At 33.4% G+C, this 19259-nt stretch overlaps 1 protein-coding gene across 4 annotated transcripts in view; it reads right to left on the reverse strand.

Moving 5' to 3' along the window:
- LOC118203910 (ras-related protein Rab-37-like) overlaps positions 1-19259 on the reverse strand; it is a 452520-nt gene that overhangs the window by 290828 nt on the left and 142433 nt on the right. For 3 of the 4 annotated variants that reach the window (XM_085823503.1, XM_085823504.1, XM_085823502.1), the window contains exon 2: positions 3404-3514. The exons of the other annotated variant lie outside the window; for it this stretch is intronic. In XM_085823503.1, the coding sequence (XP_085679629.1) occupies positions 3404-3514 (111 nt within the window). The remainder of the gene's footprint in view (positions 1-3403; positions 3515-19259) is intronic. 4 annotated transcript variants of the gene reach the window in all.

Here is a 19259-nt window from a genome sequence, read left to right on the forward strand (position 1 = left end):
AATCTATTATCTGTATTTTTTTGCACTTATTTATTTCATCTTCAATTGCAGTTTTTAATTTCCTTTTCTGATAAATTAAGCACAGCTGTATTTTTTGTACTGTACGGGATTTCTCTGCATAACTATTGAACACCAAATACCTTACATTTAGTTGTACCCAAGGACTTTTTTTTTTTTAAATAATTTTTCACATCACGTATTGAATTTAATTAGCATTTCTTTCTTTCATCTCTTAATAGATATTCTTCGAAGCTCAAACTTCATATTCGTTAAGTCTAGCAATAATTTTTATGCAGCAGAAATTTCCTTTACATGATTATTAAACGCGAAATATTAGACCCAGACTTCTTCACTGCCTTTTATGGTAAACTACTCTTTTGGACACGCAGTCTGACCACAGTCTTTATCAGCATCATAACCAAAGGACCATAACACCAATGCACTCCATTTATGAAGATTAATACCGTCCATAAGGGCGCTGAACACCTAGATGAGCACAGAATTTACTGCGGCCGCATTTGTGAATTATGTTTCATTTCGGGAGAAGACGAGGGCTGCCAAGAACAAAGTGACACGACGCGTACGTTAAATATTATGTGCAAGAAAGTCTTCATGAAGTTTGTGTTCCTTCACGGAATTTCGTTTTGTTCTCGCTTTGTTACCTGCGTTGAATGTCGCAATAAAATGTCACTTTTTAAAACGTTTTACAAGCTTAACAATTAATTAAATCGATACGCATCGATTATGTCTAAAAGCTTTTGCATTATTATGTACTCACAATAATTAATAATAAGTACATAATCCGTTGCACTTATTCCTTTCATACTCATAATGCACCCGATCTGCATATACTGACGGATTATCGTATTCCACAACTGGAAATTTTGTAAATGGTGGCTCTGTTTTAATACACAGGAATTCTAATACATGTAAACGCGAATGGTAATTTTAAGACTTTATTTGATTAATTAGGCTCATAAATATGTTTTACTGTTGCCAGTCGCATTTAATCTTCATGGCATGATTTTGTTATATATCAGTAAACAATTGCAAGTTAAATTTACGTCTTGAATAGGGTTATCTTAAAGAAACTTTATATGTAAACCAAGTTGATTCGAAAGAAAAAAAAAAGATATTTATTTATTCAAAAAAAATTTTTTTCGGTAAATGTGAATATCTGCTTAATAAAAATATAGTAAACAAGTTGTTTAAATAGAAAAATCTTTTTGAGTGCAATACTTTGAAAAGTATCTTCGTGTACAAGTCAACGTTGGAATTTTGTATTAATTTCTTGTCCCTTTATTTTCTTTCCGGCTTAGTTTTTTAAGGCAGTAGATGGAACATTTTACATTAATATATATTGTAAATGCATAATACTATCTAAAGTAAATTTCTGTCATGTTAATTTGACTTCAGTCTAACGAACTAACAACGGCTCCCATTTGTTTCCAGACACTTGTATTTTTAAAATTTTTTTGGATAGATCATGCGCTAAATATTGAAACCTTGTCTCCAAAGTTTTGATTGTCAGACAATAAATATCACCAAAACATTCCTTGAAATAAAATAATTTGCTCAAAAAGCAATAATCAGTAATACGTATAATAATTTGGACAATCCAAGGTTTTGCTGAAATTGCAGCCAATGTTTCTTGTTACAATTTTTTGTTTTAAATGAAAGTACATAACAACAACTATCGTCTGCATTTGGAATTTCTTACTTGTTCAGGAAATAGACGCCACAAATTAACGACCAATTCTGTTAAAATTTTAACAGCTCATCTTTTTAAACAAAATAAAAGTATTCCAGTTATCTAAAAATCCTTCATTTAACTATCTTGGATGTATTAAAACGACGGAAATTAAATGGAACTGTTGAAAATGCGCTCAGTCTAGAATGCATTTTAAGCTAACATCAAGGAATTTCAGATTTATTCTGCAAAAAAATCGAACAACACTACTGTAAAATGGTTAGCAGATTTAGAAGAACGAGTTTCAATAACAGTTAACCTGAAGATTTTAGAAGAATCGTTTAGGGCACACGGATAAAAAGGGCAATCAGCAAGAAGGAAACTCTTTATCAATAAGAAAACAACGAAACTACGCAGATCCTTTAGACGAATTAATTGCAAAATACGAAGGTTATGCCTAATGTTATGAACAGTGATAAAGGCATAATAGGGGGTTTGGCGTCAGCACGAACTTGAAACTTGAAAGTGTCAGCACGAAAGCTTGAAATGCAAAATACTTTCAGGTTCTATCGGAATAATAATCCTAAACATATAGCTCTAAACGTTCGCTTGTTATTACAAGCGAAACAGTGTTATTACAAAAAGTAAATAAATTACAGTTATTACGGAAAGGTAAATAATGATTAAAATTTATTAGAATATCAACTTGTGGTACAGCTTAAAATTATGTACAAGAAATAACATGACAAATCACTGGCTTGACCTTCTAATTAAGCACATACTTAGAATTCCCTACATCTAACGTCGCAATTTTCTTACTTAAACATTCCGTTACCGAATAGCTATCAGTTTGCTCAAAGTAAACCTGCCATGCGACGAGTACGTTTTGAAGAAATAGTCGTAATTTGTTAGGAAACCGCACTATATATTCTCGAGTAACTGAATTTTCATAAAACTGTGAACTAATCGAACAGTTGCAACGGACGACAAAACGAACATGAAGTACAGCGTAAAACTAAACTTTAGCTCCTATGAATTTAATATAATTGTCCAAAAATTGTAAATAGTATTATTTAGAATACACATATTCTAGATGCATAGTAGATGAAATAATGCCTTCGTGTATTTAAATGCGTAATAAAAAGTATTCTACTGTATATAACGTTTCTCTCTGCTTGTGTATTATAAATATTCATTGCGGCATGATAAAACACATCTTTTAATATTGGCAAACGGAATAAGACCTAATTTAATGTTGTCATTTCAGCTACTACAGAATTAAAAATTTACGAGCATAAAGCAATGCCATTTTTAATATTCTTATGAGGAATTCGTTTGCTCATCTTTTCCCAGACGGAAGAGAACAAAAATGACCAGTAAAAAAGGACTAATTAAATAGTCGAGTTCATATCACATTATTCCTTAATTAGTTATTTCAGAGAAAGTGCCTTCAAAATTATAATAAATTTGCCCATATGGAGAAAATGAATATTCATCAGGTCTGGTTAAAATCTTACAGCATCATGACGTTTAATAGGAAGATAAAGATAAATTATTTTGGAATTTAAGTCCGAACGGCAAAATATATTTGTATATAAAACCTTTTGCAGTGAGCGACGAATGAAAAGAACAATTCGGTAGGATAAAAAAGGTATTTATTTGCTTCGCAGGTCTAACAGTTCGAATAAAACGAATTCAGACTCAATTCCTCACCCTATAGTCGATTCCAACAGTGGAGATGAAAACACCGGATAAGAAAGCTCCATCTTTGTAGCGGACCAGGAGGCATGTCTTGCCCACACCTGAATCACCCACCAGCATCACCTGCAAGAGAAAGTAAACATTACTGTCACAGAAATAAATCGTCAAGAAATACAAAAATCGATACTTCTACTCCCTTTTCCACCTTATTTATTTACTTTATTTTTATCGCCTGGTCTACCAGCTGAATTCAACCGAAAATAAATTGTTGGGTAATACTCCCTTCAGTAGCCCAAGTGATGTACCCTTTTATTTTCTATCCTTCACCCTGAGGAGGGAAATAGTCCCCCCGTAATGGACTTTAGACTGAAATTCTCTCCGAGATGAAACACATAACGGGATCATAGATTTCCCCCCTTTTTACAAAGAATAGAAGTCGGGTCTTTCCATCTTCGACCTTATTGGATAGAAAGTGTCGGAGAACAGCCAGAGTCAGTGCTTTCGAAGTACTTAACACCAGTCTCCCCATTCGAGATACTGAATAATGGATTTTATAGCTGAAAACGAGACTGGTATGATTCGAATTTTGCGCTTTTAGAATGTAGTTCTGCTTTCAGATTGGTGTCCAACTGGAAGAAGTGAAGGGCTTATAGTGTAAGGTTCGAAACAATAACTGAAAAGAAATCAGATATCGCATCAATCAAAAGCAAAACATAGCAACTGTAAGCATTTCATTATTTCAAGAAACGTTTTCCAGCATCATTACAATGAATTTTATAGGGGAGCTCCAAATATGCGTTCGATTTTGTAGAAATAATTTACACAGTTAATTATTATATTTTTTCATTTAAAAATTTGGTTACTCATCACTTTTATAATCATTGCCAATCTTGACGTTTTGCTTCAGACGCATAGTCATTTTGTTTGCACATAGCCTCTTTCTTTATGTTGCCACTTATTTTCCTAAACTATTCTGCTCGCCAGCGGCTGAGCAGTAAAGTCGATGAACATTGATAGTTCGGTTAGGGCACGAATCACGGTGGGTTGGCTGCATGAGCGTTTTCGATGTTTTCGCTCTGTTCAATGTGTATACGAGCCAGTTTTCCCTTAGAATGTCCTCCACAAAGGCATCCCTCTCTTTAAGCGGATAGCCTTCGAGTATTTTGCTATAATCAAATGAAATACATTAACACCTACATTATTCGTTCACTTTTGGCTGAGTAAATAAAACTGATAGCACAACCTAAGCATTTTTAACATGACTGGGATTCAAATTCTTGTGAAAGGCTGGCTGAACAAACTTTTCGGTGATTTTCCACATATATAGCTAAACAGCAGCCAGTTTCCGCTAGATAATTCTGACGAAGCTACAGGGGTAGGACAAAAATATGGAAACACCTTAAAAAAAACACGTTTCTTTGCTTAATATGGTGTAGGAAACCCGTTGGCATCCAAAACAGCTTGCAGTCTTCTCGGAATGGATAAATACAGTTCCTATATGTTTGCCAAGGGAATATTATACCATTCTTCCTGCAAAACGGTGGCAAGTTCAGATAACGATGTTGGCGGTGGATAACGAGAACGCACTTTCCGTTCCAATGTAGACCACAAAGGTTCGATAATATTCAGGTCTGGTGACTGTGGTGGCCAGGGAAGATGGGACAACTCAACCTCGTGCTCAGAAAATCAGTCCTGGACAATGTGAGCTGTGTGAACAGGGGCTTTGTTGTCTTGGAAGACACCATCACCATCGGGGAACAAAGTTTGTACCATGGGATGAACTTGATAGGCCAAAATGTTCACATAAGTCTTGGCAGTCATGTGCCCTGACACAGTTATCGTGGGGCTAGCAGAGAACCACGATATGGCTGCCCAAACCATAACAGAACCCCCGCCATGTTTCACTCTTGGCAACAAGCAGTCTGTATTATAGGCTTGAGATGGCGTTCTCCAGACGTAAACTCGGCCAGAAGTGGGAAACAATGTGAAAGAAGACTCGTCAGACCATATTACTCGCTTCCACTGCTCTATAGTCCAGGCTTTATGACTTAAACACCACCTTTTCCTGTTACGGGCATTAGCATCACTGATGAGTGGCTTCTCAATTGCAGCACGGCCAGCAATTCCCTGTTTATGAAGCTCCCTTCTAATTGTTTTGGTACTCACAGGGTTCGGTAACACAACATTCATTTCAGCAGTAACTTTTGCAGCTGTGGTCTTCTTATTTTTCGTCACAATAGCCCTTAATGATCGTCTGTCACGATCACTCAGGACACACTTTCGTCCGCGCTGTGATTTAGCAGATGATGTTTTTCCGCTTTTCAAATATGCGGAATAAATCTCCGATACAGTACCTCTTGAAACACTAAACACCTCGGCTACCTTGCTTACGGAAGCACCTACCATACGTGCTCCAACAATTTGCCCACGTTCGAAGTCTGTTAACTCTGACATAATGCAATGACAACCTCACATAACAGTACTCCGACAAGAACTGAACTGTTTAGCACATTTACGAAGTTGTATAAGTGGCGTCAGTAGTCAAAAACGCCAGCGCCACCTACATATTTCATTAAAATCAATCTTTCTTTTGAAACTTGCATTTCACAAGGTGTTTCCATATTTTTGTCCATCCACTGTACATTTCGCTTACTCACACAGGCTAGTCTGCTTTATACAATAGATTACATAACCTAAATTAAGTACATAAAATATATAACCTAAATTGAGTACAGTGTTCTTGAACTGGTCTCTCTATTAAGTCCTCTCTGTCCTCGTATCTTTTTCTTTCTATAATATTCAGAAAATTTCAAGACCTGCTTAGTAACGGATAAGGAGAATAATATGAAACGGTGATTTCTAAGGTTCCAAAGAAACAATTTATTAATGAAAATTAGATTATTTTTGGTTAAGATATAAGGTATCTTAACCAAAAATAATCTGATTACTCTCACAGAAATAATCTAATTCCCTGCTTTCCGCATACCTTCGAAATGCAATTGGAAACACGCAAGACGCGCATTCAGGAAGTCCGGAGTTCGAATCCCGAAGAAGGCATTGCGGATTTCTTCGATTTCCTTGCTTCGAAAAATTTCAAATATATTTTACAATGTAAATCTTGTAATCTGTTTCCATTCAACTAAAAATTGATTAGATATAATTTTACAAATAACATAAAATTATAAATAATCAAAAATATACACAGTTTTTTAAAATATACACAGTAAATTAATAACGAATTTTATTTTGGATAGTTATACGAAGAAGATTAAGCTATCCGGCTAATTGGCGTTACGGATATTTGCAGTCTGGATAAATGGAGGTGTTTTCGTATATTACGAGTAACTGCGTGCAAATTAATATGTTTCTCAATTATAATCATTTGAAACACCTTTACTTTTATTATAAATAAAACCCTAGTTACAGAATAACCAGTGTAAAAGATATTTGCCATTTGTTTGCATTTACTTATATTTTATTCTCAAAAAATTTTTTCTCTATTATGCTCCCTCCCTATTCTCATATGAAGCAGTGAAACCAGAAATAAATTATTTTTAATTTCTAATTTTTGTTTTGATGCATTTAAATTAAGAAAACAGAATCATTTTCATGGTTTTTTTTTTTTTTTTTTTTTTTTTCAAACTTAAAATATTCCGACAAATACAGAGTGTCCCAGAAAAATATATACTCTCTTTTACAGCTCATAATTACCACACATTTTGTCCTTTTTTCAGGTGTGAGGGCTTAAAAAAGAGCTTAAAAAATGGCTGAAGCAAAGAAACCTCCTTCAGAAGTGCTAGGGAAAGACTGAAAGCATACGTGCACAACCAAAGGCAGTTCAGAATGAAGTTTCAACGAGATGCACGAACGCGTTTCACAATTTCTCGTTTACGAGTTAAGTTTCAGGAAGAAGGAACGGTCCAGAATACCCAGGGGAACCATCCCTGAAGACCACGATTACCCATTGGCCCTATAAGAGAAACGGAAGTCATCGAAAGGTTTTAGCAATGACCTCGAAAATCTCTTCGGTAAACGGCTCATGAGACGGAAGTTCCAAAAACGAGCGTCCATTGCATTTTTAACTGTGCCCAATGGAAAAGTTTTATTCCTAGATTACTCAACGCTCTGAATAAGATGATCATAACCGCAGAATTTAACTTTTTGAGAGGTATCAAGCAAGAATGCGCACATGACAATCCTTTCCCATACAAGATTCTTTGGAGTGATGAGGCTACTTTTAAGTTAAATGGTTCTTAAATGGTTCAACTAATTGTCATAATATATAATGGACAGCTGAAAATTCTCACATGAATGGAATACCATGTGAATTTACCAGGAGCTACACTGTGGAGTGGTTTATCAGCATTTGGTTTGACTGAACCTTTCTTTTTTGACCATACAAAGACTGGTAAAAATTACTTAAATTTACTGCAGGAATACGTCATGCCAGCCATCTTCCAGCAGGATGGAGCACCTCCTCACTACCATGGTGACATAAAGGCCTACCTTGATGAACACCTATTAGACAGACAGGATGAAGCGGCAGTACCAAGTACCCTCCATTCTCACCGGATTTGATCCCTATGGAATTTTTCTGTGAGGCCATATCAAGCACACTGTTTATAGAACAAGAGATGATCAAAGAGATGATGTTTCGGGATGATGAATTATATTTCCGGCAGGATAAAGAGCACCTCTGCGTTACCATCGTGATCTACCAAAAGCCTACCTTAGCTAACACCTACTAGACAGATGAATAGGACGAAGAGGCAATACCGAGTACCCTCACAAGTTCCACAAGGTCAGGTACAATCAATGGGTTGAAAACAGCCATTAAAAAAGATTGTGCCCAAATACGAATTACAACAATTACGAACGTTTTGGATTCCATCGGTCAGCATTATCAGCGGCTAACAATTTGAACACTATAGATAAATGGCCGGTTTCTATATTTATTTACATTATTTTGAATTTTGAAATATTTACATTCATAATAATTATTAATGTCATAGTCATAAAAAGAGTGCATGCATTTTATTGGGACAGAGTTCTCTTAAAAACACAACTGGGAATCATAAGAAAAATGCCTTCTTGTATTCATAAGTAATGAAGTTGAAAATAACTACTAAGGTATAATTTAAACGGCTCTTTTCAAAGAAAAGTTGAAAATTACTCTCAAATCAGTACACAAATTTATTCAACAGAAAGATAAACTTCCTTCGTATATGCATATTATTTTATTTTCGGTAATTGTTGATTTACTTCTTGATTTCGTTAGGAATTTGTTGATTTAATCTTCGAAGTCAAACCTGAACCGTCCAAAATTTTATTTTTAAGTTTTTCAAAGAAAAGGTTTAGTGAATTATTCAAATATTTTCCTATTCTTCTAATGCAAAATGAGATGTAAAGGTTTAAAATGAGTCGTTTTGCAAAAACAAAAATGGAACACTAATAAATATTTACTAGATATTCATATAATAACAACAGTTACAATTACCAAAATTTTGGTTTTTAAAATAAGTCACTAAATTTTGAAACGGTCGAAGTTTAATTAATAGAGCAAGCCTTTTCTTCTTTTCTTTTGTATTCTTTTCTCTTTTGGGGGTAGGGGGGTGCGCATAAACAAATAAACAAACAAGAAACCACAATCCACAGATGAAATCAGAAAAGCAATTTCGATTATTTTATTAAAGCTCTCACAGAGAATAATTTTTGCGATATCCGTGCACTTGCATCTAATTTTAATAAAATATAGACTGTAATAATTATTTGGAGCTATTTATTAGCTCGAAGTATTTTGAGATATGGTGCAGCTTTGATGAAAATTCATGCAAACCAAGAAATGGGATATACATTCCATGGAAATAAAAATATAAAGATGTTAAATTATACCAATATTACCATAAATTAACAATATTTGACATTTGAGTTGTACTGTTTTAATTCTAAGCCACGGAAATTCCATATGAAATTTGAATTTTATTTATTTTTCAATAACTAAACGCCCACTTTTTCCTAGCTTTCTCGAGAATTCGAAAAGATTTAAAGATCTTTTAGAAAGAACAGAGTAGTTTTATATTAGTTAAAAGTATCCATTTGGATTCTGCAAAAATGAAATGAAAAACATATCTGAGACTATTAAATAAATATAAAATCAGGGGCGAGTATTTTGCAAATGCGGGAAACAAATATAAAAACTAAGTCTACTCCATTTAAAATCAGAATAAATAAAAGATACACAAAATAATGCTAATAATTTGCGCTTTAAATCTTTAAATATAATTACAGTTTTATTTGCTCCTGATGAAGAGGGAACTGTACCTGTTTGCTTTCGAAATCTATTGAGTTATTGACTAAATCCACGATAAGCACAAGGTTATTACTTTGCTAATTTTATGATTCATACTGAGTACTATTTTATACAACGCAATCAAAGCATTTCAAAAAGTAGAATACATTTTATAGTGCCTTATTTTACACAAAATAGTACACAAAGTCAATTAAAAATGAAAAATTATCTAGCAGCAAACAGTTCCTTCACATAAAAAATACTTATAGGAAAAATAAAGTATTGCGATAATTAAATATTCATAGTTTCTGCCGCAGCAAAGAAACCAGAATAAAGAATTTTTTGTTTATGTTATAGCTATTTGCTAATGACATTCTAAAATATGTTTTATAAAAGCGAAGGAAGTTTACAGCGATCTGAAATTCAAAACAAACATGCGCTTCTTTTTTATTTTTCAGATAAAAGGGAAGGATAAGAACGGAAAAGGACACTCAAATCCTATTATTTAAACAGGATTTGCAAATGTTTTCCAGCATCTACCAGTAAAGTACCAGAGAGGTAGTTGAAACACATACAGAGCAAAACAACGAGCATACGTCGCATATCTTTTGCTTAAAATTAAATATACTATTTTTGTGCTTTTGCGCTTTCGTTTCCAAAACAGAATAAAACAAAGAAAAGGATAAAACAATGCAAAAGATGGATTCCCAGGGGTTCTGCATTTTATTTCTCTCCCTGCCTTTTTGTACAATATAAAGTGCAGTGAAGCGTAAAAGAAAACATTTTGACAAAGATGGAAAAGAAAAACGAAGATGGATATAAGAGCACGTCGAGAAAGTGCATTAAAATGAAAGTCCTGACTTCCGATTTGGACAAATTCGATACGAGTTTTGGTAATATTTTACGAATTTGACCAAACAGTAAATGTGAACTCAACATTCAGGCTACTGACAGCTTTAAACAAAGAGGCGTATTACCCAGCTATTTTAATTTTGAATTTAATTTTTATCATACAGATTTAAATTTAGAATTTATTTCCTCTTACTGGAAATATATTCGTGAAGAATCCATGATAATTAAAAAAGAATTATAATTTGCATTTTTGAGAACTGCCAGACATCTTTAACAGCAATAATGTTATCGTTAAGCAAACCGAATTGTACACTACAGAAAAAAAAAAAAAAAAAAAAAAAAATAATGGGACAGTTCTATATCTCCCGTTCTACTGGGCCGATTGACTAAATTCAACTTCTCGAAAGCGCGACTCAGGATATGTATTAGGTTTATACATAGCATTGTTCTAATATAGATATTTTGAGGCAAACTCTGATTTTTTTCTGACACAACATGCCATTTTTTTTCCATATTTCGATTCTAGGACTCAAATTATGCTAAACTGCCAAATTTTGTAAAAATCGCACGATTTGTAGCTCCTCAATGTTAATTTAATTTGGTATATATTTATTATTATCTATTTTTTATTAAATTTATTTGATTCATCCTTTCACATTTCGAAATTTAGGTTCATTCTAAGTAAAATTCGTCCATTTTTTATGATTTATTTTTCAAATTTGTATTTTTAAATAATTTTTATAAATTTTTCGAAAAACATTTTGTATTGTAACCTAAAAACGTTTTACCATCATCTTAAAGTAGATGTATTTCTAAGCATACCTGCAAAAATTTAGAGTTTTTTATTCAAAATTTTCGAAGATATACGTGAATTTATATATTGGCTTGTTTTGAAATTTGGCATATTTGTTGAAAGCGATAATAACATCAAATACAGTTTAGGCACTCTGTTACAATTATTTGGAAGTAGAATGATGTGACTTTTTCCGCTCATGCACAATGTAAAAAGGTAGGAACGAAGTGACTCCTGTACAATTGAAGGTAAATTAAAATGGGTTGCCATAATATTAAGAAGTTCACCAAGTAAATTATTCTTGGCGGAAACTGGAAAAAACGCGCCAAGATAAATTTAGAATTTCTCCGTAATTTTCGCACTAAATTTTACAAAATTTAATATTTAGGCATAATTTGAGTCTTAGAATCGAAACATGGAAAAACATTGGTATGTTATTTTGGAAAAAAGTCCGCTTTTGTATCAAAATACCTATTTTAGAACAATGCTATATATAAATCTAATACATATATATATCCTATCCTAAGTGGTGCTTTCGAGACATGAAAAACGTAAATTGGATTTCGTCAATCGGCCTAGTAGAACGGAAGATATAGAACTGCCTTTTTTTTTTTGCAGTGTACATATCTGCGCTTAAACTATTAGTGCCTACGATTCTATACTGATGGACATGCTACTTTCAGTTAATATTCAAGATTATACAAATAACAGACTTCCATCGATAGAATGTGAAATTTAGTTTTGCTTTTGAAGCACACGCATTTATCTTTAATACTTATCGAATCAAAGAATGAATTTTATACCTCATGCAACAGATTATAACTGTACCAACTACGCAGTTGTTGCTGCTGTTTTAAATGGCCGGATACTTGCAACTTCAGGCATTCCTCGAAAAGAACGACTAATATCATCGGTTATTCAGCTGCCTCATCATCGAAGTGCAGCCCACGGTTGTTTCGCATTTATATCTTTTTACAAATTTCGAAAAGGATACAACAGGAAGAAACACACTTGCTGCTAGTTACTGGGGGGGGGGGGACTAATTTATCTGTCAAACGTAACGTATTATATAGTGAAGAGTTAATTTGTGTAGTAGCTGGCTACTTAATAAAATCATACTCAAGATTAAAAAAAAATAGCTAAAACGTTTAGAATTACTACAAATGCAACTGTAAATCGAATACTTAATTTTTTGTACAATGTCGTACCTTCTACAAAAAAATTGATTCTGAGAGTTTGTATAGTAATAATACGACTATGTAGCGAACTAACTGAATTTCTAATCGAATTCCACCAGTATCTTTCAATTCAATGCTAATTACCAACAGACAAATTAAAGTTCATCGCTAGGGCTTCTTTCAATAAAGCTGAACAAAATTTAACTTCTACTTACCAAAAAACTTTGTTTATGATTACATTTTAATTTTGTGTACAATTACTAACTTGAGTTTTAAACGTTTAAGTCAACAATTCCAAATTTGTTTGCTAATTTAATGAAGTTAGAAAGGAAGTTACGTAAGTAAGTATTCTCCGCTATGTAATTACATAAGGGCTGAAGTAATAACTTTACCAGTATGGGTCCATTCGAGATTGTTAAAAAGTAAGATTGAACTCCATAGCTCGCTCTAAACAGAAATTTTAAGTTTTGCAAAACGGTGCAGATACATTCCTAAAGGAATAACAATAGTGAAAACAAATTATCAGCTCATTTCGCACTGAAAACTAATTATCAACTACCTACGCGTTTATCACAATTAAATTTAAAGTGGTAAAGTGAAATGTTTTCGAGTTTTCTTTGCAAATGTATGGAAATAGTCTTCTTAATATAATAACGCACGAAGGAATCTTTTGTACATATGGGAAATACGAAAATTATTGTTTGTTTGAACGTAACTTTGAAAATAATAATTTCGTCTTCAACCCCACAATAGTTACACAGGATAATTTCGAAGATATACCTATATTTTTTATTCATAAACGTATAAAACGTTTTTTTCCCAAGAGTAGGTGTACATGTTGCATCTACAAAATTTTACAACTGCATTTTTTTACAAAATGTAAAGTGGAAAAAAAGCAATTTCTTACATCTTACTCCTAAAATGCACAATTCTTGTATACGAATACAACGCTAGGCAACCCCATACAGCTTCTTGATTCATTTACAAAACTATTGTTGGAATAGTGTTTAAATTTTTGGTTATGATTTTTTTCCTGAATCTTTTCAAAGTAATTAAAATGATGACTCTTGTGGTAAGAGTTCAAGGAACAAAAAATAAACTGAAGGGGCCAAATCTGATGAAAAAGGAAATTTGAGAGTTGTCACGCCTTTTTACTTCCTCGTACAAAGTGAAAGAAGTATTTTAATCGCGCGAAAAATTTCGTTTATCATATATTCAATAGAAATAAATATCCATTTTGACTGTTTCCGAATCCCCTGGACGATTTCATTATTATTGTGTGTTTTTTTTTTTTTTTCCATTTGTACGTACGGACAGAATAAAGTACTCTTTTTTCCAAAACGGATTGTAAAATGGATTCAAAATGGATTTTTTCGTAACGCCATCCGTACGTACAGGGTTTCCTGAAAAGAAGTAGAATTGACTTTTGTAAAAAAAAAAAATTTATTCAAAATTTTGACACATCGACTTACTAATTTACAGCAACTCTACCTATCACTGAAGGCTAAATGGAACACAAAAGCTAGAATGCTCTTCACTTCCCTCGTTACGGCCTCTTGAATGGCCTGGACCGAGCCGTGGTGCCGTCCATTTATAATCCTTTTCAGTCAGGGAAAGAGCAAGAAGTTTGAAGACATCTGGCCTGTACCTGTACTTGAAAGACTCAGAAAACGAGTCGCCCGCGTCCGTCCAGCAATCGCTAGATCATGGAGGCTCTATCACGGCAATGCACCGAGCCACACCGCCTTTGCTGTCATGGATTTCTTGACCAAACATAACATCACACAGCTTCCCCAACCACTCTACAGTCCAGATGTCGCTCCTCCAAACTTCTTCTTCTTCCCCTGACTGAAATGGGTCATGAAAGGACTTCACCACGACTCGGTCCAGGCCATTCAAGGGATCGTAACGAGAGAGCTGAAGAGCATTTCAATTTCTGCGTTCCAGGAAGCCTTCAGGGATCGGCAGAGTCGCTGAGAAGCTGTGTTGATACAGAAGGGGCTTATTTTGAAAACTATTAAGTCGATGTGTCAAAAATGGGAACAATGTTTTAAAAAAAAATTCAGTCCTACTACTTTTCAGACAAACCCTTTATGTATCTCGCATAACTAAAAATGATTAGCAGTAGAATGTTGAAATTTTGTATATGGCATTGCTATAACATTTAATTGTGCACCTTTCTTTTTATTTCAGTAGGCAATACAACACATATATATATCCTCTTCTTATTCGGGTTAGAAGTCCTAAAAGTCCTTACCAGGTCTTTATTTTCGCAATCTTAGATCAAAGCCATATATTTCCAATTACACGAGCTTTTTTAATGACGAAAATATTCATGTTATGGCAATATTAAATTTCAAAACTTAATTTTGGGCAAATAAAGATATCTAACTTTTAATGCAATCTCCCGGTTCCTATACTTACATTTGGAGAAGTTTTATATGAAAAATAAAATTACGAGAAGTTTATTCCAGTACGACAAAAATTGACTGGGGTATTTAATTTCAAAATTTGCAGTTTTTGATGTCATTTTTAACTTACCTTGATTGATCCCTTAATTAATTAGAATAATTCCAGGAAATAAGTTTAAATAAAGTGCAACGAAAAGTCTAATTTAATAGGCCGTACAAGAAAGTCGTATGATGTCCACGTGAGTTTTGTTGTTGTTGTAAACATGTTGAATTCTCTTCCAGTGCATGTCGACTACAATTTTATACGGCATAGAATTCCCCCTTTTTAGGAAAAATTCCTTTCCAATCAAAAACGGTCCTCAGCGTAGATTTGACTCGAGATTTTGAATGCTAAGCTTCTGTGACCTTCATGAAACCTTTACTCGTCCCAGCAGATGATTACATTTTGTTGTACGATCAAGCGCACTTAATTAATTTCCAGGCAAAATTTGTTTGACAAAACGTTAGGATTAATATCTGCCATCTCAAAACCATGGTATGCAGAAATTGTATCCTCTTTTTGACCTTCAGTCAATGTATGAAGAACAAAAAACAAATTTTTGACTTTTTAAGATGTTCAATGATAATTTTGTGAGCAATGTTTTCACTGAAGTTAAACTCATAAGGTACATCATTCAAAGAGTCAGGTGGTCGATGTTCTCATCCGTTCGAGAGTGCCGCGGGTGACCACGCCTAGGTTCATTATCAACATAACGAAATGATACACTATATTTCAAATGTTTTCTATGCTATTCGCTGTTTCCAGCAAACGTTACCGCTATTCTTTGCAATACTCTCGAATTCATGGCAACAAACATTCACTGGTTGAAAGGAAACGAGACTATTCTGTCCAAAGGCAGACTATATTTTAGAAAACGCAAGTTGAGACATAAGAATTGTGCTGTCAATTATCGTTTGCAAGTCAAGTGGAATTGGTTGAAAACCTTAATCCTATACCGTATCTTTTCAAAGAGATATGCAGAAACTTTGTTTCAAAAGAAGAAAAATCTCATTAAAAAGACTTACATGTTTACGTAAATGCACAGCATCTACTGTAAAGCATGCGCTGTTACTGACTGTAGCTTAATAAATATGTTGCATGAACGGTTTAGGTAACAAAAACTGTATTTCTCGAACTTTATTGTTTAGAGTATCTCTGGAAAAAAATTGGAAGTAGTAAGTGTAAAATATCTATATTCACAGCTAACGGTAAATTAATTTCCCGGGTAAATTTTTAATAATAGTTTGTAAGTTTTTAATAAAAAATTATTAACTGGTAGTGTTACTTTGAGTGAACGAAAAAGGGATTCCATGCATCTACTTTCTTTTCTTCCTCTCACATCAAGCTATATGTAACACTTTCTTTATTTCGCAAAGAATCAGTGTGTCGCTCTTTCGGAGTTTAATGAGTAAATTCAGCATACAACAGATTAACGTCTGACTACCAAATTCTCATATCATGAATAAAGAATTTACTTCAGCAGCTCGATTCATAAAATGACCAATCGCCTACATCTGCCATTTAGAGTACATATTTAAAAATGTTCATGTAATTTCAAAATATGTTTGTTTATTTAAAATATACAATAAGAAACTCTTGAAATGCAAAATATTTCATAAAATTATTATAAAATAACTTAAAATACTATCACAATATTAAAAATTACGAAATCCACTATCATTGTTTTATATTCATATCAATCATTATCATTGTTTGATAGTCTTCTGACACAACTTGTGTTATAGCAGACCTTTACAATTCCCTTAAACTGCACTTAGACACATAACGACAAAGTTTGAAGTTCATTAACGACGTTAGTGCATTTTGCTGTCTAGTTATACAAAGGAATCTTAAACTAATTAGTATGAAGATCTTCCCAAAACAAAACAAAAAACTGATACTGCATGCTTAATATGATTCTCCTACTCGGTATTTATAGAGATCATAAATCAGAAGCGAAGGGCCATCTCTGCGCAGGAGCTTAGCACACATTATATGTCGCGATGGAAATCAAATGCATTTGTAAATTGAAACTGACGTTAATGGTATCTCTGAGAAACATCTCAAAGCTACCATGTAATGGAAATTAAACGCGTTTGATCTTGTGCTGTATAGATACATACAAATCAGCGGTGGATTTTAAGTAGGCGAGAGTAGATGGTGTCTTTCAGTCCTCTGAGCACTGTAATAGGGTATATAAGTTACAGTCAAATCTGCTTTAATCAAAGACACTTCCATCCATAAAGATTTTAAATGGTAATACATCCTATGTTAGCAAGGAAGCCTGATCAATTCAGATTTCCAAAATTTACTTTTATGTTTATCATATTACAAAGGTGAAGATTTAATATAAAATATTCAAACGGTATTTAGAAACAGCATAGAAGCTCCTATAAATGTGGCACTACAGTAAATTGTATAATTACAGCATCGGTCTAAAATAAACTCCTTTCTCTAAAATACACAGATTCATTCGATGCAGGCGCAACATATATTTGATGATAATAGTAAAATAGGAAAGGAAATATCAGTCCTTAACTTCCGAAACTGGATAAATCATTTCTGTGCAATTTTTCGATTTCTAGAAGTAATGTTGTTCAAAATCACTGAAGATTCTTCTTAAGTAACATGCAGTACACTCTACTTTATCGAATGGATGCTTGCACAACAACATTTTGACATAAAAAGGGGAAAAAGTAATTTCCAATTTTAAAACTTTTCGAAGAATTTCCTTATTTACATTTTGAGTTTCCTTTCTGAAACTCTGCATGCAACAGTCGATCTTTTCTGAATCTGCTAAACAAGAATCCAGGCCGAAAGAAAACAATCTTCATTTCCGCTGGAATCATCGTCGTCTTTCGCGTAAGTAAAAAACCTTCATTGCACAGTCTCCTAGCTTTAGCAAACTATCCAGCGTTAATTTTCGTTCCGATTACTTTCGATTTATAAGCTTTTCCTTTCAATACAACAGAATACTTCGTACTTGAGACTTTTCCGATCAATGCTTGTAAGCTGAAACTCATAAATGAAGCTTTAGTTTGTTTAAAAGAGTGATTTTAATCTAGTGTCAAAGATATGGATTCTTCACAGGCTAAAAAAAAAAAACAATCAGTCAATACTGTTAAAAGATATTACACTTTTTTTTATTATTATTCTATATTTTTTTTAAATTAAGAGTTTGTATGTCTCCCGATTTCAATCATTCTATCATATCTAATTGCTTCTATTCGCAGCACTAGCAAGATGAAGTTTAAAATGTCAGAATACTAGTATACGCATATTTTCAACTTATTTAACTTCGCAGCATGGTATAATAACTGTTAAAGGCTTTAGACTAACTTATTTAACTTCGCAGCATGGTATAATAACTGTTAAAGGCTTTAGACTGCTCCAGTTCACAAATACAGTTACTACAGTTTCAACAGGACTTATATAAAGTTTCTGGCTAAATCGCAGAATAGGCTGCATCAGTCGACGCTGTGTTTACTTCTCTTATTCTTGGACACGCCTTTTTATGACGTAATATTGGTTACGCCTCTTCTTAAAAACAAGTTATAAGTATCCTTTAGCTTCGTATTTAAAGAAAAGTTAAATTATATTTTAACTGAGTTGAAATGGTAGGTTTATAATGTTCTGCGCGAGATTTTTTTAATTATAAATCTACTTTTATATGTTGTGTGGTAGTGTTAGCATTTAACGCAACGAATTACCTCTCACAAATGTATTATTAAGAGATACCAAACGATTGAAACGATCATTAGCAAACAATTGAAAATATTGAATGCATGAATTAAAAATTATAACCGTAACTTCTGAAAATACAGAAAAGAATTATTTTGCTTAAAGAATGTTTTTGATTATTGATGAGTGTGTAAAAATCGGTGCTTACTGCAGAATGGATGAGTATCTGAATCTGGATTTTTTTTTATCAGGTGGAGTGAAGAGGTAAAAAGAGCGTTATTGAGTGGTGTATGGAGAAAAGTTTGATAGCAATATCGTATAAGTGCCCAATTTGCGGAACAAATATGAAACTGAGCTAAAAACCGTATAGACGGTTTTGAGCGGATGTGTAGAGTTACTGGAGGCGAATGAAGGCATCGAATTTCAAGGTCTGTTCGAAAGAACTCCTGGTTTGTGAAGAGTAAATTCGACAACTCAAATCAATGGAGTTGGTTACGCGTGAGTTTCTGCAATTCTCTTATTTTTTTTAAGTGAAAGCAGATTTCTGAGTATATGAGCAATGGAGAATTTATTCAATGTCTGATTTTTTTAAGTAAAAATAGATCGATGTGCACATGGGCAAAG

Source organism: Stegodyphus dumicola, chromosome 9 (assembly GCF_044657685.1).
Source record: "Stegodyphus dumicola isolate Sdum_Otavi_A_Nest chromosome 9, ASM4465768v1".
Lineage (NCBI taxonomy): Eukaryota > Metazoa > Arthropoda > Arachnida > Araneae > Eresidae > Stegodyphus > Stegodyphus dumicola.